The sequence below is a fragment of the Ammodytes marinus genome (assembly GCF_949987685.1).
Source record: "Ammodytes marinus genome assembly, chromosome: 15".
NCBI lineage: Eukaryota > Metazoa > Chordata > Actinopteri > Uranoscopiformes > Ammodytidae > Ammodytes > Ammodytes marinus.
The window spans coordinates 10,927,616-10,952,238 of NC_137219.1; the positions used below are offsets into that span (position 1 = coordinate 10,927,616).

At 39.4% G+C, this 24,623-nt stretch overlaps 1 protein-coding gene across 1 annotated transcript in view; it reads right to left on the minus strand.

Moving 5' to 3' along the window:
• Positions 1 to 1,606: 1,606 nt before the first annotated feature.
• Positions 1,607 to 24,623, minus strand: part of LOC307261393 (uncharacterized protein C14orf132-like) — a gene marked incomplete at its 3' end in the record, with an annotated part of 30,097 nt that continues 7,080 nt past the window's right edge. Inside the window, exon 2 of the mRNA XM_080041933.1 lies at positions 1,607 to 1,843. Within this exon, the coding sequence (XP_079898059.1) occupies positions 1,607 to 1,843 (237 nt within the window). The remainder of the gene's footprint in view (positions 1,844 to 24,623) is intronic.

Here is a 24,623-nt window from a genome sequence, read left to right on the forward strand (position 1 = left end):
CACAATATTACCAACATTTTTATCCTTTCTCCATCGACATTTTACTGTTCAGAAAAAAAGGGAATAAAACAGTGTAAGCGAAGAACATTCAATGGTTACCAGATGTAATATTTTGGTAAATGCAGTGTATTTTTTCCGGTGGTTTCCCTTGTGTGGGAGCCATTACTCGATGCTCGGAATAAAAACCCATCTGTGGCTGCAGGTTAATGCCCAAGAGAAGAGATGTCTATCCCAATTAGGGCGAGGATTAGTTGCCATGGAGACAGCTGCCTCAGTATTCCACAGAAACACAAAGCTAATCTACTGAACAGTGACAGCTTGATATATGACATTTCATTTCAAAATAAGGCATCCTTTACCCACTCACACCAGCATACATGTATCACAATGTTCACTAGATATCTGGTCAGTGTTAAATTAACTTTAAACAAATACACCTGCCCCTATATGAGGAACTTCCACCTCATTGATTCCATTGATAAAAACACTTTTACAAGATGTACTTTAGGAAAACTAACGAACAACTACCAAAAAAAATTGTTAGGTGCAGTGAGTAAAGTAGTCTATGTTGTCTTGCAATTCAATGTGTTTTTTTGAACTGTATTATGTTAACATCTGTTGATACCATCTAGACAAAATTGAACAGACAATGAAAATACTAATTGATTTCCTAATAATCCCTGGTGAATATTACTGTAAGATTTTGACAATAACGCCATTCATTTCAAACGGGTTGACTTCGTTTTACACTACACATCTGATTAAAAAGTCCTTATTCATTGTGTATAATTAACATGGAATTGCAGAAAAGTATTTTAAGAGATTTTAACCAAAATGTGTTTAATGATGTTCAGTGTCCTATTCTCTGTTTTCAGTAAAATTGTTTGGAAATACACTGAATACACTGATGATCAGTGTCTGTACCATGTCTCATCCACATATAAGTCCTTAAATGAGCTCTAACGTACGGGGCCTCAGGGCTGCCTGACATGAAAGTAAATCCCGTTACTCTCTGAATGTTTTAACATTCACCATCCATGTTCAGCCACATAATTAAACAGCCCTGGAGCAATCTGGTGGATGTTTAAGATGGCCCGGATCATAAGCCCCATTTAACCTCCATCCTCATCTCTGTATTACAAGTGAGGGTGTTGTCTGAGGGGAACACAGAAACAAACTTAAGATAAAAAAACAAAACATAATTTGATTCTTGCTTCAGAGCACAAGTCTGATGTTGCTGTTTTCAACTAAATATAAACTAAAGCCTCTTCTCAAACTTCCAGTTCCAGCATCCCCAAAAGTGGTGTGCTGACAAATGCAGCTAGGTCCCAGGTTTTTCTCTCTGATAAAGAAATATAACAGTATATATGTCATTGTCTAGTAGTACCACATAATAGGCTTCCACACCCTCAGGGGCCCAAACCTATCCAAAGGCCATATGCGAAGGAGAGAGAGAGAGAGCGCGAGAGAGAGAGATAGAGAGTGTATCTGTCTGCCTGCAAAGCGTGGCTTCACTCAGGGGTCCAGCGAACCGGAAAAAGCAGGATGAGTGAGTGTGTGTGTGTGTGTGTGTGTATGCACGTTTGTCTTTGTAAGCATATGCTCATCAGAAAGTGCAGGCGTAGACGATGCCCACCACCACAATGTTTCCAATAGTGGCGATAATGGCAATCCAGAGCCAGATGGCATCACTGGACATGGACTGCTGCTCATCCTGCTGGCCTTGTACTGAGGCGGACGAGGCAGCGGCGTGAACACTGGCAGAGGAGTTAAAGAGTGAGTGCTCCCCACTGTAGTCGTCATTGGGCGAGGAGTCCATGAAGGCTCCCGTCATAACTGGAATCTACAAGGGACAAGTAAAGAGAAAGTGTTACAGTACATTTCAGTTTCGGCACTTCTAGTCAACCTGCCTTTGAGGAAGAGAGTATTACGCGAGAAGTGAAACATTTCACCCTAAGGTGTTTTATTCAGACTCAGCTTTTCCAATCACTGGCTGACACAGCAGTAGCTGCTATTGAGGACATTGAGGTCATGTCTGGAAATTGGGTTTTGGCAACAAAGCGGGAGCGACATTCTGCAGTTAAAAACGTACATGTGGTGGCTTTCATTGACCCTTATTCCAGTATCTATAGACCTCCCTGCATTGCAAAGTTCCCCCGTTTCCTTAAAAATAAATTAAGTGAACCTCACTAACAAAGTTAGTTTACAGTTAATTAATGATTTGTGATAATGTAAAACTGACTGAGTTTAGTTAACCAAAGTTGTAATTGCAAATGAAAGGAAACTAAATAAATTATTCAGTCACAAACATTAAAGACAGATTTTCTTCCCATTTCCATTTTCCCAGTTTGATTAGTCAGTTCTTCATTTCCCATATAACTTACAGCTTCATTAGCTCATGTCAGAACAATTTAGTACCAAAGTAAAATTTAAGTCAACATGCGAGGCTGCTTACATTGACTCAATTACAATTGAAAAGCGAAACTCAAAACTAACCTTCAACATGGTTTGCATTTTTTGCATTATTATAAATACAAACACTCATGATATGTATGACATAAACTTGTCATGCCCTCTCTCCGAAAAACACTGTACTTTGTATTTCATTTCTATTATATTTTTTATTTCCTCAAATGTTATGATAAAAACAATCTATATACTGTATACAGTATATAAACAATCCCTTTGCAGTGAGTCAAACCTTTAAGAAAAATCTTGGCTTTCCTGACAGTCATCACACGCCAAATTTAGTCATTGGTCATGCATTGGCAAGTCTGAGTGCTATATTAAAAGAAACGAGAGGAAACTGCATCACGACATCATTAGTAAATGGTTACAAGGTTTTCCACACATGCATGCAGGGTCCCGGTCTGTCTTACACACCACTGAATGTGTGTGTGTGTGTGTGTGTGTGTGTGTGTGTGTGTGTGTGTGTGTGTGTGTGTGCGCGCGCGTGCATGCGTACATGTGTGTGTGTGCTTGATTAACATTGAATGAATATTTCAGATGTGGAAAGTGAAAATGATTTATTGCTTGGGACAATTGGAACCCTGTGAAAGTTAGCCATTAGCGCAGAAGCAAGTAAATGCTCTCGTGTGTGTGTTTCTATTTGAGTGTTTTACGTGTATGTGTGTCTCCATAGCAGGGCATGTGATTGGGAAATGCATGAGAGACCTTTGGCTCGCTTAGGCTGGAAAACAGACTCTGCTACATACGTCGAAAAACAATGCTAAAAATACCTTGGAGGGATGTTGAGGGCTCGCATACACAGAAATTCTCTCTTGCTTGCTCATTTGCGCACCTTCACTCTCTCACAATCCCACTCCCTCAGCCTCATGCTTTCATTTCCACACAGGCTAATGCACAATGATGTTGTCACACACACACACACACACACACACACACACACACACACACACACACACACTCACACACACACACACACACACACACACACACACTTCAGTTCTTCCCTCGCACAGGGGAACACACTGTTTCGAAAGCATTGTGCTGCTCTCTGTTCATTGGCCCCTGGTGGTGAATAATGACATGACACATCCTGTGGAGTGCCTGCTGTTCACATGAGCATGATGGAGGCAGACAGGCATGCATGAAGTCCAGCAACCTGGGTCTCCCTGCCCCCCACTCAGCCACTGTAACTGCTGATTCTGCCTGCTACAAACCCTAGTGTACCTATCGTCTGTTTTAACCTTCAAATTTTGTATTACAACCTGATATCAAAAAAGTATACGCACATCACATGCAAGTGCTAAGCATTTGGAAATGATCAGCCATGAGAGAAGCAATGATTCCAAACCACAAATGTATCTAAATGGATTTTGAATTCCTGTTCTATCTTACAAATTGTCAACTTGCCAATACTTATACTGCACGATAGGTTTTATGAAGGTGTGGTTAACATCTAGTCTGTCATTGGAGACAAACATCTGAAAACAATTATAACTTTCAGACACAGATAAGAACCACAGTGAGGTTGAAGCCGTTTTGGAATAGGCTTAAAGAGATCCTATTATACTACTTTTCTGGTCTTAATTTCTTGTTAAAAACTGCTAAACTGCTTGCCTGAGCGGCAGCATTACCGTACATGGAAACATGACAGAAACGACCCGAGCGTGACAGAAACTATCCGGAAATTTGAACGAGTTCGGCTTGACCGGCTGCCATAGTGTTTAGTGCTCTGCATAGCCACCCCAGACGGTCAGCAGGGAATACGTCGAAATGCATGTACGTAATTATTTGATACTCTAATATGGTTAAACATGACTATAAATCATTATAACAACGTTTATAGGTCATAAAAGTCGAAAAGTATCATAGGTCCTCTTTAAAGACTGGTTATCTGGGTTTATCAAGAACAGTGGTGAATATGTATGTATATATACATGTGTATATATATATATAATACATCTGGGAAATGGGGGGCTCTTTTAACAGCTTCAGACACAAGGCGAAGAACTTTCAGAATTTTCACTTCTACGTCTTTGCCATGCTAAAGTAAATGGAGTTTGAGAGGCAACGCCCCTCACACATTTCTCACAAAGGTACACTTGAGGGTGCTCTACAAAAAAGCCTCTTGGACCATGTACAGTATCTCACAAAAATTAGTACACCCCTCACATTTCTTCAAATATTTCATTATATCTTTCCATGGGACAACACTGAATAAATTACACTTTGATACAATGTTAAGTAGTCAGTGTACAGCTTGTATAACAGTGTAAATTTACTGTCCCCTTAAAGTAACTCAACACACAGCCATTAATGTCTAAACTGCTGGCAACAAAAGTGAGTACACCCCTAAGTGAAAATGTCCAAATTGGGCCCAAAGTGTCAATATTTTGTGTTGCCATCATTATTTTCCAGCACTGCCTTGGGCATGGAGTTCACCAGAGCTTCACAGGTTGCCACTGGAATCCTCTTCCACCCATTCATGACGACATCAAGGAGCTGGTGGATATTAGAGACCTTGCGCTCTTCCATCTCCCGTTTGAGGATGCCCCAAAGATGCTCAATATGGTTTAGGTCTGGAGACTGCTTGGCCAGTCCATAACCTTTACCCTCAGCTTCTATAGCAAGCCAGTGGTCGTTCGGAGGTGTGTTTGGTGACGTTATCATGTTGCAGTACTGCCCTGCGGCCCACGTTGTTTTTTTGTTGTGTTAGGTAGCACAAAAAAAACCTATGTAGTAGGTCAGTGATTTTCAACCTTTTTTGAGCCGTGGCACATTTTTTACATTTACAAAATCCTGGGGCACACCACCAACCAAAATGACACAAAATGACATATACATATACCATATTGGTCCGAATATAAGACGACCCTGATAATAAGACGACCCCCCGTTTTTCAAAACTCATATTCGGAAAAAAGATTTGAAGACCAGATCTTGTTTTTAAAAGGAAATTAATTTTATTTATTAAAATCACTTTCCTTCATTGCAAATGAACAGTAGTGCAAATAGACCGAACTCTGATGTGTTTACCACAGACTGTGGTAAACACATCAGAGTTCGGGTGTACTCACTTTTGTGAGATACTGTAAGTCCGCCCGGAAATATTTTTCGCTAATTAGCATAAACTGAAAAACAGGTTTTTAACCACAACTTTCTCAACTTTTACGCAATCAACACCAAATTATTCACAAAGTACCAGGGGAATGAGATACATATGTCTGTAAAATATGAGTAGGATAACTTCAAAATGCGGGGCTGGCGGTTGGCACCGGGGGGCCTGCACTAGTTTTTAATAACTTTGTTAATAGTTTTCTTCTTTTACTTAATTTTGTGTTTAATTTCCATCTTATCTTATTATGCTTTTCTATACCTGTCTTATTGTTCATTCCATTTCTATGTTAATTTAAAGAAATGTGCGTCTTATTTCAATATTGTAAAAGACAATAAAACATCATTATATCAAGTAAGTCAATATTTGAAATTTATATGAGGGCAAACTCTAAAATATTGTTCACAACAAAAACATATGTTTCTACTAACATACATGCATATCTTGCACAGACCATGCAAATCATCTTATACTGTATTAACCCATCATCCGCTACATGTACGTCATGAACACTGAAAAAGAGTTAGGTATTTCTGCAAAGCTGTGGATCCTTAAACGGTGATCTAAGTGCAATGGCTCGGCACAAGCAGCCAGATTTTGGGTTCGACATATTAGGCAAGGCAAGGCAAGGCAAGGCAAGTTTATTTCTAAAGCACATTTCGGACACAAGGCCATTCAAGGTGCTTTACAGATGCAAAAACAAAATACATCAAGAATAGAGCACACATTTAAAAAAAAGCGAATGAGAAACATGAATATAAATAAAACATAAAATAATTAAAACATTTAAAAATAATAAAAACTAATACAAATTTAAAATTACAGGTTAAAACGGAAACAGTAAAGTCTTCAGACCTGATTTAAAAGAGCCGAGTGTTGAAGCGGACCTCAAGTCCCCTGGAAGTTTATTCCAGAGCTTGGGTGCATTAAAACTGAAGGCTGACTCTCCCTGTCTAGTCCTTACTCTGGGGACTGTCAGTAGCCCGGTGTCAGACGATCTGAGAGCTCTGACTGGTTTGTATGGGATCAGCAGGTCAGCGATGTATTTGGGGCCTAAACCATTTAGGGCTTTATAGACCAACATCAATATTTTAAAATCAATTCTTAGAGTGACAGGAAGCCAGTGTAAAGACCTCAGAACTGGGGTAATGTGATCCACTTTTTTGGTCCTAGTGAGGACTCGAGCAGCAGCGTTTTGAATTAGCTGAAGCTGTCTGATTGATTTTTTAGGAAGGCCTGCAAAGACACTATTACAGTAGTCAAGTCTACTAAAAATAAATGCATGGACAAGTTTTTCTAAGTCCTGCTGAGACAGTAGCCCTTTAATTCTTGATATATTTTTAAGGTGGTAGTAGGCTGACTTAGTAATTGATTTAATGTGTTTTTTGAAATTCAAGTCTGAATCTATGACTACTCCAAGATTTCTAGCTTGGTGTGTGCTTTCTAACATAACAGATTTAAGCTGTGCGCTGACTTTTAATTGTTCATCCCTGTTACCAAAGACAATGACTTCAGTTTTGTCGTTGTTTAATTGAAGAAAGTTTTGGCACATCCAGTCAAATATTACTTCAAAGGAGCTCCTCTGACCTCCCTTGTCAACATGCTGCTAGTGTGATTTCTCATTTTTCTCTTCACCATATTCTTGAAAACATTATCCTGCATTCAAAGCTGCATCTGGCTTAACGTTCGGTCGGGAAGATAACTGAAGCTCTCTCAACCCTGTCTGCATTCTTTATATTTATGTTTTATTTATCAGTAACTCATTGTCCAAACAAGTGAGCTGGTTGCGTAAATGGGGAAGTGTACCATAAGAAATGATGTGGATACAGGGAGGGTATGCAAAAATATTCTACTAGCAAGCCTAGATCTAAATATTTGATTGTCCTGGTTCCCTATTTTTGGCAGAGATGGTGTGCTTCAGTATGTACATGTGAATGGGTGTTTTGATTACATGTTGGTATAATATAATAATTTTTTCAAGGGACTGCATATTCCATTATCCATTAATATAGTCCCACTACTCCCACGTGGATCATGCACATGAGGTCAGCACAGCAAGCATCTATGGTAAAGAGGGAAATAAAGACCTCGAGAAGGATCATCCCAAAGCATCTGAGCACTTATGTGGGCAGTAACGGTTGTCCCTTAAGCATTTCTCCCAGGAAAACCATGCTTGTTGACCTTCATAGATGAGTGACTTCAGTGATACAGTCCAAACTGTCCACATTTGTCTCCTCGAAAACCATTCTTTGAAGTAAGTAAACTACTAGCTGTATGTAAATGCCTTCAACAAGCACATCCACTCAAAAGCTTTGTATTACATTTTAGGTGCTGTTTAGGTGCATCACTGTGATCAGTGGAGAGTGTCGTGCAGGGCTCAAATATAACACCCGCCAATTTAGTCTAGTTTTTTCTAGAAATGTTCTGCTCTTGCAAGATCTCTGCACCTGCTTTTTGGCACATTTACTGTAACATTTCCTGTAATGTAAGCTTTTAGACACACCAATGCTGTAGGGGGGGTTTACCATGATAGCACTGCTACCAGAAGCTTTCCTCGTCAGTATAACAACCATCTGCCCAGGGCTGTACGCTTATTTTTTTAGGTGGTAGCACCGGTGCTAGCAATCAAAAAAATTCAGTAGCACAAAAATAAATTTGGTAGCACACAAAGTATGATCGAAAACTTGCATAACCTTAACCCTTACATTTCGCTCTAATTACCTTTGAGCATGTCATCCTGGTCTCATTTGAGATTCTCAATTAATATTATATCCTAGTGTGTGCAGTAATAATTATAGAAGAATGAATAGGGGTGCACTGATTGCAATTTAGACAAAATAATCTAACCTGCCAATTGCATTTTTTTTGCTGATTCAGAATTATTTCTCCCCATAAAAATATAAAAATAATATCTATATCTATATATTTTTTGTATATACATATAATTATTATATTAATAATAATGAAAAATGTTTGAAAATGTCCTTCTGTTAATTAAAACCAAACTTTAAAACATTAAAAGTTCAATTCAATAAAACATTCAATAAATAAGTATACATATTGGTACAATTTAGGATAAATTAAATAGGTTGTTGTGAATATGTTGGGAGTAGTTTTTCAGTGGCTTGTTGTGTAACGTACACAAAGTTTGAAATAAGTTATTTCAAACTTTGTTTAAATAGACTACTGTTGACTGCTCTCTGCAGCTGAATGAGTTGCCTTTCAAGCTAGAGCAATACAGTGCTGTAAAGCGCTAACTTCCTGTTCTTACCGGCTTCAAAATAAAAGTCAACTCACGTTTGGCTAGCAACAGACTTTTAATGTGAAGGCGCACAGGAAATGTTCTGTTTGCACACACGCTAACTTAACTGCGGGAATGTAAAGAGAGCAGAGAGCCGTGTCCTTCCGGTTATTACCGTTGGTGAAGTTTATTAGACGCTAGAATCTTCGCACGAGCACAGATCCCGAGCACACATCTTTCACCAGCCAAAGTGGAGGGTGGACTCAATAACTTACTTGCCTAAGACTCATTTACCCGATGTGTTAATGTAGAGCCCTCTAAGCAGTGTTGTGCAACGCTCCTCTGTGTTTCAAAGACAGCCTCTCCTCATTAGCACTAGTGCGAGTGGACTTGTATTCATCATCGCACGTGATCAATTTCAGTAGCAAATGCGACCAAAACTGTCGCACTGTACAGCCCTGCATCTGCCACCTTCATTTAAAGAGGACCTATTATACTACTTTTCTGGTCTTAATTTCTTGTTTTACACTGCTATAGAGCAACCTGACACGAATCACATCACAAAAAACTATGTAGATTTTCGGGAAGCTCTTTCTCTTATTTTGGCGATCCAGCACGTCCTGTCAACCCTTGAGTGTGTGTGCTTCGGCAATCTCCGCTCCCTCCGCCTGTGATCGGCCATCTCCGCTCCCCTCCCCCCGTCCTGCAAACCCCACTCCGTTGTGATTGGTTACCTTCCTTCCGGAACACTTTCAGTGGCGGGAAGCGCGAGCATGGACCTATAAGGGCGCGAGGCAGACGCGAACAGGGAAGTGACAGCATTACCATACATGGAAACATCCGCGTGGTGACTTCACAAAGTTACATGCGACGTCACAAAGTTACGGAAGGGTAGACCGCTTTGAACACGTGACTTCTCGACTGGCTAGAATAGTGTTTAGTGCTCTGCACAGACACCCCAGACGGTCAGCAGGGAATACGTCGAAATGCATGTAAGTCATTATTTGATAATTTAGTATGGTTAAGCATGACTATGAATCATCATAACAACGTTTATAGATCATAAAAGTCAAAAAGCATCATAGGTCCTCTTTAAAGACTAAATATGTAATTTTCAAATTTTCCTAGAAAATAATAGATAAAATATACAGAATAATTTCAAAGACACCTCAAAACTTGATGAAATATCACAGTATCTCTGACTTGAAAATACACTTCTGCTAGCAGAAATACTGATATTAAGACATTTTCCGGGGGTCTAAAGCCCTTGAAAGTTCCCTTTTTTTCCTTTCTTTTCTGGTACCCTGATTTATGTCCAGGTCCTGGCATCACTGAGCTTGCTAGGTTAGCTTGCTCATCATCAATGCATGCAACGGTTTTGAGGGGGAAAAAACGACCCATGATACTTTTAGTTTTTCAATATAAAATGTGAGATATTTTACCCAAGTAACAATGAATAAAATGTTTTCTTTTATAGAAAGTTCTCTTGCGAATATAGCGTTCATAATAAAGGTTGGCTAAATTAGGTAATCTGCAAAAACCTTTTTTTTTTCTCTCTCTCTGGGCCCCCCCCCCCCCCCTGGTGGCTGGGCCCTAGAAAGCTTTCCCACTTTCTACCCCTTATGGGCGGCCCTGTCTATAGATCAGCGTGCAGCGGTTAAGTTACTGTTCAAATAAAAGGAGCATTAAGGCTACGGCTTCATAGTAAAAGCATTTGACTGGCTTCACATTAATAGTATTTCACTGGACAAACGTGAGTTGACTTTTACTTTGAAGAACGCCTAACAGGAAGGTAGCCGATCACAAAGCCCCTTCACTATCAGCATGTCTTCTGTTTTCACGAGTTCAACGTGGTGAAATAAGAGGACAGAAAGCTTGTCATTTACAATACTTGTAACCCCAAGCTTACACCAACCGCTTTATGAACGTTAGTGGCATTAATTTTCGGTTACAGTAAGGTTTTATGCATCAAATTGTACCGGAAGAGCTATCTACTAGCTATCACCGCTGACTATTAGCTTGGCATGCGTACTACAGCGATTTCTGCCCGTTTTCTCCGAAAACATGTGCACGAGTGAAGTTCTCAAATCAATTGCATCTGCACGTGTTAACTTTTGAAACCAAAAACGGGAAAACTGTCACATTTTCACCGTGTAAAGGGCCCCTTAGTGAGTGTGGTAGAATTGAGCTTCAACAATCAAAGGGTATTCCCCTGACAAAGGTTGTACGTCTTGTCTTTTCTCCAGTTTTTGTCTGAAGTAGTGAAGTCTTTATACTAAAACTGAAAGTAAACTGGTTCGCAGTCGTTCCAGAGAGGGCCCATTTACACGCCATTTCTGTGTCTGGTATCCTGATGGGCTCCAGATGAAATTAAATGCAGATTTACAAGTGGGTGCTTCTGTTGGATGGATCACAACTACTACCACTACTTCTGACACAGCAGCGTTGTTCTCTTTAAAGGATCCACCTCCCATGTGGTTTCAACAAATTGAAGTCATCGGGCTCAAATTCTTCAAATAGCCACTCGATAAGCAGCATAAAATCAACTTCAATATACTAGGGTGGTGGCAGAAGTCTCCCTTGACCCTTCAAAACTACCTTTTGAAGTTTATATCTTCAACCCATTTATATCCTATATGGATAACACCTATTGGCAATCACTTTGGATTTGGATTTGATTTTGTAGATGAGTAAACTGAATGGGAAATAAAGGTAAACAACTGTTTAATTCAATTGTGTGACATCGTCAAGAAAAGATTTTCCCTCCACTACATAAATCTTCTGATGTACACATTTCACGCCTTCTTGGCTTGGAGTGATGCCTAAACCTGTGCAATACTCCATGCAGCAAACCCCCAATCTACAGTAGGCGGTACAGTGGAGTTCCCTTCACAGCTTTGATTTATTTGTCCCAGCTGTTCTTAGAGCTGTGCCAACGTACCTGGATGATCACGGTAATTGTGAAATAGAATGGACTGTAATTGCCTTGTGTGGGATGACGGCACCAGTACGTGCTCAGTGAAATGGCTTTGGAACAAACAAGCAAAGCCGAAAATAAATGTCTTTGGATAGTGGTCAAACCTAAACATAAAGTTTACCTAACAACAAAAGGCAAGCCCCCAAGCACTTAAGGATAATATGACGCCAGTCTCAAAGCTAAGTCAATGCATCTTTCCTTGTGGAGAACGCAACCTCAAGGTCAACTCTCAAAACGCTATCGGAGAAAATGGGAAAAGAGGCGAACCCCTGATGTGTAAAGATGGACTTCATGTGTGAAATCGCACACACGCAATCAATAAAAACACAGTTGTTGATTTCCCCAACCGTCACCACCATCTTTGCTCTATTGACTAAAGTGCGACGTTAGAGTAGGACAGACAAGATTGCTCTTTAAGAGAGAGTGCTGAATCAACTGCAAAGTGTACTAACTTGAAAATCTTTTTGCAAATGGATTTATTTAGTTTTGATAGGAACAAAACCCAAACAAACCCAGAACAAACAACAACTTGGAAGTCAGATAGCACAATACATTCAGCTAACCAGACATCGCACATGCCAAATCAGTAGCCTGCTAAATAAATTAACTGTAATGGTGCAACACATAAACTGTTTGTATCGGGATGGTGTCTTTCCAGTCTACATGCGCTTCTAGTCGACAGAGCTTTGGCGCTTCTTCCAACCAGATGTAGATAAAGCCTTTCACGTATGTTCCATCCTGTTAGTAACATTAAGTAAGGTTGGCGGGACTATTAGTAGAACACTAGATCTGTTTTAACCGTCTGCTAATTCAGTGGTCCCTGGTAGGAACATTTTATTCCCTTCTTTACATGTTATTGTGGGGTACACTATACTTACTTTAAAACTGCCTCCTATTTACTCAAAAGTGTTGTTCTTGCACTTTGGTGTGTGGACAGAAAACTAAACAATAATCTTTTCATTAATTCATAACTGGAAAATAACAGCTTTTTGAAAAATGCAAGCATACTGCACTAGGCTGGTGACACTTGTCTAGCATCTCTCTTCCTGTCTGGCTGGCACAGACAATGGATGTGTCCAAAATACCCCCCTTATTAATACATTCATTCAATCACTACTAGGGCTGCAACTAACGATTATTTTAATAATCGATTAATCGGTCGATTATTTTTTCGATTAAATCATTTGTAAATGCCGCATCTTTATTCAAAAACTGAACATTACTTCAAATTCACAGTGCAGACTGAAGTGTCAAAACACCAGTTCATTGCTCCAACGTCCCGGAACTATTAAAAGTAATATTAAATGATAAAAAATTTAAAATAAACTTAACTGGGATAACACAAAAAAAACATACAATGTATGATATACATTTATAAAGTATATAAGGAATGTCCAACCAGTCAACCGATAACGATCCAAGTCTTTATTGATATCACTATTGATACTTTTCTATTATTTTGTTGAAATAGAACTTGTATTATTGCTTTAATTGCTGGTATGATCATAGCTCAAGATAGGACATTAAAACAGGTCCTCATTCCATCTTTACTATCTATTTTATATTGCTGGGAAAACAAGTTTTCGCCAAAATCTCAATTTATTTATTTTTTTTGTGTTGCATTTGAACACATCAATCATATTACTGAGCCGGCCTGAACACATCACATTTGACATGTTTGCTACTTTTTTTAAGCTAACTAGCTCTATATCCTTCCGATTTTTACATGGATTTAAAAACTGGATTACTATTTTTAACTGAAGGGACTTTCTACACCGTTCGGTTGTGTGATTACTGCCGCTGCTTTGAATGACTGTTGATGCGCCGATGCCGACTCTCCGAGCACGTCTGCACACCGTCTGCAGCAGCAGCAGCAGCTGACAGAGTTTTTCTGGACTAGACGGATACTGAGTTGAAGGAGTTTTTTTTAACCCAAAGACAGCAAAGGTACAACACATTTATATAGGCCTACAGTCCAGTGTTAGATATGACCAAAATACAAGCTGTGGCCGCTCACACTATAGCTTTCCCGCACCGCTTCACGTGCGGAAGGCTCGCTGTGGGCGTGCATGAACCTGTCGGCGGCTGGATGTAAACAGTGCCGCGCCTACAAGTGACTTATTAATCGGGCGACTCAACAAATCGATGACCAAATTCGTTGCCAACGCTTTTAGTAATCGATTTTATCGATTCGTTGTTGCAGCCCTAATCACTACTGATATGATAATTAACACACGTGAAGTTTTTGACGGGCTGTTTTCTCTGACCCACTGTACATACATTTAAGGATACCACAGACCAGGGAAATAAATGAAATGGGATTAGAGTATAAGAGGATTTATCTTTGTACGTGTAAAGGGCAGCAGCTTGCAGTAAAAAAACAAAAAATGAAAAAAAAAGCCAATCCTATACAATAGCAGCCACTTAGTGAAAACAATAGATTTTGTCTGTACCATACTATACAGTAACATATTGACCTAGACCTGCCATAAATCTGGAGGCAGATTTACGGAGGTTTAAAGGAAGGCTTCTTGTTCATCCGCACAGAAATGGGTAGACCTGTCGTTTCAGGCTTGGCTCCTGCTGGTCAGATTTACAGCTGTGCTTTCATTGATTTTCCCCTGTCTCAGCAACCCAGCAGCATTTTTTAATACATCTTAAAACTCAGTAGAACAAGTGTAGACCAAGTGATCCCCGCTTGACACCCTGGTCAATCCATCAGCTCAGTTGGAATTGTGCAGCACGGGAGAAAATCTATTATAAATTTTTGATATTATGAATGATAGATGCAACACCTTTATATTTCTTCTCTCAATGGTGACCCCAATGTAATGGATGTGTGTACACTATTTGCACTCACAGTAGTACAAAAAAAAACTTTCTTTGAAACCTGACAAGTGATGAAAATAATGCATGTTCACAGCTGGAGTTAGTTACTCTGTGTGATATAGGCTGCTCATTAGCAGTTGCGTGATGACTTGAATTTTTAGATGAAGGTTAACTCGTCAGCTATGAAACATTAAAATTTCCTACAAACAGAGGGTGATTTCTTATTCCTGCCAGATGAGAACTCAGAGGCGTCGCCAGATGATCACACGGACGAGAATTTTTAGTGACGAGAGAGAGAGAGGCTGTGTGTCGAAAGCTGTAGTCTCCATGGTCCTAGTCTCTGACTCTCCAGCTCTCTCTGTCTATCTCTGTCCATCGTCTCCAGGAACATTTCAACCCCCCTCCCCCCCAACACACACACACACCTCCTCCCTTTCATCAGCCATACAATACCAGACTTATTCCTTTGTTTCTTGTCCGATGATCTGAGTTACTGATCCAGGTGATGTTGATGCCTCTGCTCTATGTTTACCTGGACATACACTTATCAGTCTACCTGCCTCTATATCTTTCTACCTGTCAGTAAGTCATCTTTATCAATACATCACAGACCTTAACCTGCTGCCACGCTTGTCAGTGTTTGGGTCCAATCCCCCCTCATCCAGCTCCCACCAGAGCTGACAAACTCTTGACATGTGTAAGTGTGTGTCTCAGTCTGTAGTGCTTTGTTCTGTGACTCCCTAGCTGTCACTTCACACAGAAATAAAACTTAATATGATCCCAACTGCCTGACAAACAGACAGACAGACAAAGGGATGAGCAATGTGTGGAATTGGAAAAAGGCTTATCATTTTGAAGAAAAGTTAAGATTTCATCTTTAATCTTCCGGCAGATACTTTGACTGCACCCCTGTTTTTCTCCCCATAACAAGGAATAAAGAAGCTAAGATCACAGACAATCCAATTACTGTCAGCCTTGAAAGTCTTTTGCTCATGATTATTGTGGTGAAAACCTCCTCTAGGCATCAAGATTATGCTTCTGAAATGATATCAATGCACTATTCATTATTAACCCTGCACAACATAGACCTTTTAAATAAAATTATTTAATTGAACTGTAAGTCTAAACCTGTCAGTAAAACTTGCCTTATACATGTTTCCCCTGGATCAAAAGTTTTGTTTGAAATGTCAAGTATCCAACAAGGGGATTGTCCTATGTTCCCGAGTTCAAAATTCTGTTAATACATATTGATTTTTTTCTTAAACGTTTCATGTAGTCAGGGAATAATTTTCACAAGGCCTTATATTCAACTCCATGCCAAGTAATTCAGTATTGTTTACTTTAGATTCTCTGGGCACAAACTCAGGCCCATCTTTGCTTCCATCTTTAAATTGGTAATGACAGTAAAGTGACAGAACTGTTTAACTTCTACAAGTTTAGTACGCTGGAGGGGAAAATCATTCAGGCATTTCAACATAAGGTTACTGAATTAATACATGTACATAGATTAGAGTGTCAGATATATGATGTGTGTGCATATACTATATCACATTTCCTTTGGTTGCCTTACTTTACATTTTTTTGGGATAACTCATCTGACAGGAGATTCATCATGAAAATGCTTCTCCCGCAGTGCCAAATCCCTGCACTAACGCTGTTTTAGTTTGGCATATTTACGCTTGATTAATTAACTATTCATGTCACTCTTTTGAGGTACTTTTTCAAAATCTACAGAAAAATGCTTTTTCGGCAAAGCCTGGGGACATTTATTATTCACAGGAGCAGCTATTTTAAATATGCATAAACTGGATTATGTGCAGCATGTGTTTCATGGTACAGTTTACACCAAAGAACACATCATGCTATAGCAACAGAGATTTCTTGCTGTGCAGGGTCACACACCACTTTTAACTCTCCATCCAGGGCTCGCTCATGTATTTTACATTGCGGGCAATTTCAATTAAAACACACCCAGTGGAGTCACATGTTAGCGCTTTCATGTTCAGCATCAGTGGCGGCTTTTCAGTGCTGGATACGATGGGCCCTCGGTGGAAGACTTTTGAATGTGCTCCAACTTGTCACGAAACACAAGTCATGCAAGCCAAAAGACTGTATCCATTGGAGAATAAAGTCTGTTTGCTTGTCTGATACTGATACTACATCACAATAACTCACAGCTAAGTTTTAGATTTGATTTATGATTCACTATATCATTTAACACAATAGATGTTTTTGTATGTATGTATGTGTTTGAGTATGTCTGATGAATAAATGAACCATAACTGTCTTTACTCATTTGAAAGGTTTTTCTTTCTATGAACAGGATTTTCCATTTGAGTCTGTATCATAAATACAATTATAATCAGGAAGAGGAGTCTGTTCTCATGATCTATATGTATCTTTATACAGTCACAAGTGAGGCTAAATCAAGCCCCAACCTCAGCGATTTTTACCAGCATCCAATAAGGAAGTGACCACAACTGTAGTATCCCGGAAGTCCGAGCAGTTTTTCTTTGACTCACTTGTTAGACAGGCCGTTTTCAAAGTCTCATTAAACCTATTTACAGCCTGGTCCACAAAACCATTTTAGTCTGTATGTTTAGGTCATATCTCCATGACAACACTGAGGGGGGTGAATTTTTTTGGACCACGCTAGTTTTTATTTTATCGGAGGTTAAAATGTATTGGCGCGATCTCTTGAGTGACAGCTCTCCGCCCGTTGTCCCTCACTTTGCCTCGGAGGTATACGTCAGCTATCTCCCTCCCCCCGACGTGAGGCGGAGTAAAAATCTCACAAAATGGCGACGCGCACAAACCAGGATTATTGGATGCCGTGTGAATAACTGAGGTTAGCCCGGATGCTAAATCCATATTATTTACTATCTATGGGCTAAACATTCCAGTGCATTCTGAGATAATTGCATTACTTCTTCTTTCCCTTAGACTGTGCCACAGTCATCAGAAACAAGCCTTGCTTCAGATAATGGTTCTGAAGCAGAGATGTCTCGGCGGCATGCACCCCCCATTCTGTGAAGAGCCTCTGCCTGCAGGAGCCTGAGGGTGGAGCTGATGCGTATAATACATATAAGGGAGTTTCAGCTTCCAAGAGCTGACTACACATTACACTGTGTAAGCTTGTGGCCAAAAGTCTTGCTCCGTCTCCCAATGTCTTCCATTCTTTCTTCATTTGGCCGCATGTAATTTGTTTTTGGCAAAATATGTAGTAATTAAAGGTTCAGTAAGCGAAATCGTACTTTTAGCTAACTTCCTGTCAGTGACTGCATTTAGCAGTCCCCACCCTCATCTTCGTCACCACATTAATGCACTGTGGTCTTCAAGCAGTGAGTCATCTAGCATCATCTCAGATCCATAAGTGCAATAAAACATGATAAAAACCATCAAAACAGACTTTGGGAAGGATTTTTACCTGCTCCGCCATTGTAGGCGTATAAACATTCACCCCTCTGTCGCTCTCTGAGCGTGCACCGGCAGAGAGACGTGCCTGATCGTAGCGTTCTCTCTTCTGATTGGATATCAGTTTGTGGGATACTTGAAAAGTTTATTTGCCGATTAAATGCAGAGCGGGTGACTGAGAGACCTGTGTTATGAGCGACGACGATTTAACATGTATATTATTAACATAAATATAACGCTCACTTCACCTTTAACAAGCTGGCTACATTAAGATCATATAAACCAACATGTGTTAACAGATGCTCAGTGACAGTAACTTAACAATTCAACCAACTAGCCTTTTGCTGGGACATGTTTAGTGTCAGATCAACATCTTTCCCGTGTGCATTCAGAAGTTTTTATTTTTCATGATGCGCTTCGAAAATGAAGACGCAGAGTCAAGAATAGAGATGAAATACAATGCTGATAATTAAATCGACAGGTAAAGACTGCAGTAAAGCTGCGAAGATGTTGACGGATCAGAACTTCCGGTTTCAATAATGGGCTACAACACATTTTTTTGCTGCAGCTTTACCGCAGTCTCGAACTGTGGAGTTTATTCTCAACATTGTATTTCGTCTTAATTCACAAATTTGTATTTCCACTTTTCAATTTCAATCTTTCTTCTCTGAGTGCAAAATAATAATAATAATAATAATAACTTCCTTATCTAATTTTTTTTTCTCTTCTGTCTCAATAATTGTATAGCTTTGCAGCAGAAATAATGAGGGCAGAAGTGAAAGAAACAAACATCATATGCTGTAGCAAAGATCCTCAAAAATTTAAAAATATAAATGAAAACTAAATAAAAAGAGAGGATTTGTTATGTAACAAAACCACAGTCAAACCATTGTCATTATCAATGCTGAACAACCGGAGAAGGTTTCACAAATTGTGTAAGAAATCCGACGGTGGGGAAAAATATCTATGTGTATCAGTTGCTGGCCATCCCTCCCTATGGGCTCCATCCATGCCTGCTCTTTCTCCGTGCAAAAGAGAGAAATTTCAGATATGGAAGACCTTAATTGAATCTCCACTCATGTAAGACTCAGAGTGAGGGGGCAGCAGGGGTGGCCCTGCTTTGCACCCGCTCTTAAAATACAGAGCAAGCAGAAAAACCAGATCCACTTTGATCTCTGATGTGCAACGATGATGGCAATAAAATGATGAAACGTCTTCACCACTATCAAACAGACGACTTTTCCTTAGGGCCATTTTAGCCCTGTGATACATGTTTTGCCAATCCGTCCTGCTTTTGTGTTTACACCCCTTGGACGACTGCGAATTGTAAATAAGTAGAGATAATGATTATGACAAATTGTGATGTCGTGCAAAACACTCCAATGGTCAGCTACTCTGGAAATTAAAAGCTCTCATTTAAGCCAAGCTATTGTGGTGGGTTAAAATAGCTATTCACCAAGAGTTGCTGAGCAGATAGACTCTAAAGGTTGGGGTCACTGGGGAAGTAACAAAAACATCTATGTAAGGACATGTGTTTGACTTGTTGTTGCACAGATGATGAGACCGATCTGTCTATTTGTAGAAGATTAAGACACGTGATACACCCCAACACACGATATAAACCACTGTTCTGTAACTATCGAGAGGTGCCATGCGGCTGCTGCTATCATGCTCCATGAAATCCTCTGTATGTCTTCTGGAAACTCCTGCAATAAACTTGGAACACTGATTTAAAAAGTCCAGTCTACAGTCCTTTGTCTTTTGTCAGCCTGGGGAACGATTCGGCTACTACAATTGGCGTCACGAACAGGATAAAATAACAAGGGAACATGAAGAGACTACCTGTATGCGGTGGGACTCATCTGTCGGAAAGAGAAATCCAGATGGACGCCGTAGTTGAAAGTTTCATGTCTGTCCCAGTATCTAAAAATAACTGAGAGAACTGCAACGGGAGATAAGGTGTAAACGGCAGGAAGCACTCTGTGTCAAGGTCAAGGTCACGGCATGAATGTCGGTCTGGGGACTTCACAGAGGCTCCGTTATGGCCAGGTATCCACGAAGTTCCAGTGTTATAAACAAAGAACCGTGTGCAGTTTTATTGACTAAGACTTTGGGAAAAAAGGCTGGACTGGAATCAAGCTTCTTACGTCACTCTGTGCTTGTGTACGCTTTGAAAATGAAGAAAAAGACCCTCACCCTGCTGCTATCATGCTCCATGAAATCCTCTGTATGTCTTCTGGAAACTCCTGCAATAAACTTGGAACACTGATTTAAAAAGTCCAGTCTACAGTCCTTTGTCTTTTGTCAGCCTGGGGAACGATTCGGCTACTACACCATCAAATCAGCTTTCTTTCTTTTTTCCCCCGAATTAAACAACTAGCCTATATTGTCATAATTTAAATTCTGGATCACTCTTCACATTGGCCAACGTTTTTGCAAGATACATTTTAAAATCAGTCACACAAATTTCAGCCCCAATCTGTGTCACTTTAGAGTTCAGAAATGTGAAAAAGCTTCTACACAGAACTTCAACACAAAGCTACTTCTTGCTTATAGCGAGTCATCCAATGTCACAGTGAAAGAAAAAAACAATGAGAATATTGTCATGTGCGCAGACCATTTTTTTACCATCTCTTGATGCACTTCCTTTGGTTTAGCATTGGCAAGGAAAATAAATCTACTGTTTGAAGGTTCAAATACACTTGGCTCTATCAGTGTGTGTACAGTATAATGTCGATTGGGGAGCTATAAGGTAGATTGAAGAACGTATTGTTCACTGTTGAATTGCGAATACCAATATAAAGGGAAAAGTACCAGCAATGCTATTAAAATGGAGGCAAGAACGATACAGCACAACCTTCAGCTTTTATCACTTATCTCCGTATTAAGAAAAAACCCTACAAAGCCAAGATGAGATCTGTGTTCCACTCAAGCCTCCAGGTATGGTTGAGTCTTGGATGCTACACATCGCTCTGTGGTCTCTTTTAGCTCTCTCTCTCTCTCCTCTGACCTTGTCATTGCTGGTCTCAAATCCTTTCCCTCCTGGCTCCTTTAGGCTATACTGTACAGTGACTTGAGAGTCAACAGTCACTCCAGATCTCATGTAGCCTGAAATGGCTTCTCCTCAACTCCTCACATCACCTTCTGCTTTCTGAATTACAGTTTTATTTATAGTATCAAACTCATTGTATAAGTACATTTTTAGAACGCTTCGTGATCACACTTTTTTCAGTCAAAGCCCCAACCCTCTGGAATCATCTTCCCCAACAACTCAGATCTGCACAATCTCTGTACTGTTTAAAATGCTCCTCAAACCCCATTTTTATAGGCAAGCATTTATATAGATTTGAGCCATTTTCTTTGTTTGTATTTTGTATGTTGTGCATTGTTATGTTTGGTCTGTCTATTCTTGTGTGTTTATTGTACAATGTTCTACTACTTTTGCTCTTCATATTTACAGTATTTATTTACTGAAATTAACTTCCTACTTTGTTTTTGTCTTCTCCACTGTTTTATATTGTCAATTGTTTTGTATTGTTTTTATAATATTTTTTTTAAATGGACAAATTCATTTTAATATGCCTGTGTAACATGTCAAGGACTTAAGGTCTGTTTTAAAAAGTGCTATATAAATAAAAATTAACCTACGTTCTTACTTAACATCTTCCTCAATGTCTTTCCATCTATTTCTGCAGCTCTCTCATTTAATATTCTGACCAAAGTTATCTGCATGCCTCCACATATCGTGATATATTTTCATTTATAGCATTTGGCAGAGGTTTTTATCCACAGCGACATGCGCTGTAGGGCTGTGTCTTTATGTGAGATAACTCCACTGGGGACTGTAACTAAAAGGTAGCAAGAATTATTCAGAAATCATGGCCAGATGGAAGGAATTCCTCACTCTCACATGCACATACTGTACCTACTTTAAAGTAAACATGCACACAAGAGAGCAGGCACATCCACTTTATGTAAACATACTACTTATGTGCTTAATTTTCTGTTTGGGTACTTTAAAATTGTCTATAAGAGATGTAGTTTGAGAACTTTTTTAATTAAGTTCCAGAGACACAAACTGGGTTTTGAAAACTGAGCAAACCTTGATATACCTTTTGAGAAGGCCTTGATAGAGGCTTACGTTTATTATGCAGTATGAGCAAACTTTCTCCACTAACTTTTTTTGTTGTGTACTGCGCAACAACTCTGCAGACCCCCCTGAACCACCATGCTTTCTGTGAAATACAAATTAAGTATAACACAATGCAATTCTTCAGAGCTTCCTTCATCCCTATACATTACCTATATATTGTAAACTTTATTTTTTTACATATAAAAGGGCCCTCACAACTATTTCTCCCTTGTTCTGTTCCTCCCTTGTGTAATTGCTTGCTTGCTGCTGACACAAACTTTCAATCTTGTGTACAAACATGATTAATTGTCCCTAAGAAGCTAAGAAGTTATGGAAAAGCTGTGTCCATCTTCCATACTAGTTCTGAGCTTTGGTTTGAGGATGTTTTTTTCTGTTTAAAAATGGAACAGAAACTATATTAAATATACTCAAAAGCCAGTATGCATACTAAAGAAACTGCTTGATTGTTCAATGAATGAGTTACCTGTGAGTCCATAACAGGTCATGTTTACCTCTCTGGATTAATTTGCAATAAGACAGAGTAAACATGAAGCGGATCAGAGATAAAGAGAAATATTGTGTGATTCGTGTACTTGTTATGCACAATATATACCCAATATAATTATAATATGTACTGAATTGGGTCACAGCACAGCCATTTTTTATTTTCCTAAGCCTCTATAATAAAGATTCTAAGTTTTAAATACTGTTTCACTACTGTACGAAATGTTTCATACTGTAGCAAAAATGTGTGTCTACTGGCTGACAAAAATCAATTTGAGAACCACTCATACAAACAGATTTACTTTCTTAATGCAAGTGGCCTTCACTAATTTGCTTGTACTTCAAACTTTCTTACAAACACAATTCAGTGGTACAGACCTGCCAAACGAGTCATGAAAGGGAAAATACATTATAATGCCTGAAAAAAAAATTAATTGAAAGACAAACTTAATGCATACCATAATCATCATGGCATGGTAAGTTAATAAGCGATTTATTGCCAAAAAAGTTTTCCACTTAAAATAACTTGCTGATTCAACCTTACAACACTACAAGCAAACCACTTCGAAAAAAGTAAGAGGTTTATGTACAGAAAAGGAAAATATTATTTTGTGAAGTGTCTTTGTTGAAGAGAAACTTGTTTATGGACTCATGTGTCTGAATGCTTTCCATATTGTGCTATCAGCATAACGACAATTGGCTGTAAACAGAAATTAGCATGTTGCTGCTACACACTGGTGTAGCTGCTGCGGTGCTGTATGTACGGCTGCAGGTTGGCATCAGCACTTATGAATGATATGTTTTCCCCCTGTGGGAGGAGGGGGTGTTATGAATGTCTCACGCGAGTGCCATGTTGGCCTAGTTACGGTGTTTTCAGATGCTGTAACAGCAGGGCTCCATCACTTTGCATGCCCTTAGTCTGTAGGATTTATACATTATGTGTGTGTCCTTGTATTAATGTGTGGTGTGTGCAACTTACAGTTTGAGGCATTGAGGAAAAACATTTTGCTTAGTAAATAGTTTAGAAAATGTGTACAACACAGCACAATCACATGTAAATTATTGCTAAGCATACAAAAATTACCAATTAATTTGATCACACACACACAAATACACAAACATACACTTTCACTTTAAGACGCAGTGTTTTTCAGGCCTGTCTGTCCATAAATCACAGATTCCTGTGTCTTTCACACTCTGAGGTGGATTTATATATATATCTCTCAGCGGGAAGCAGCAATGCTGTGGGCGTCAGGACACAGTGCCTTGCCTCACAATGTGTGTGTTTATGGGTAAACTGGGAGCATCACATAAGACTCTTTGGTTAAAAATGAATCAATTAAAGCCAGTTCATTCTTTCATTAGTAATTGCAGCAATAAAGAATACCATCGCCAAGTGTTTCAAGGTTTACACACATGAGCTTTGTGAGCTTGTGTAATAGATTTGATACATTATCATTTACAGACTGTAGACAACACGTTAAACAAGCAAGATACGGTAAGGATTGTTAAGACTTGAGCTCACTTAAGTACAAGCGCCTGCACCATGTTTCCTTTATGCTCTGGAGAAAACAGATTTTCATTGTTTAATTCCATACCTCCTATCTGAGCTGCAACTCTCTAGCTGTAAGCCCAAATGCATTTCTGGCTCACTTTCCCCCCACACCAGACTGTTGTGTTGCGCTACGGGTTGCAACATGGAGACGCTCAATACTCATTCAGTCATTTTGGGGCAAATTGCCTGAAATCCTGATAAAAAGCTCATGAGATAATGCTTTGTTTGTTGCTCTCTGTCAATAAGCTTGGGGGTAGAACAGCAGAAACAGCAACTCAGAGACCATAGATCTCTGCAGGACTGAGACTGTTGCATTTGGATGGAAACTCTGCTGAAAACAAGACCATTATAATATTTAGCCCACGCACCTAACAAGATATGCAAATGAAA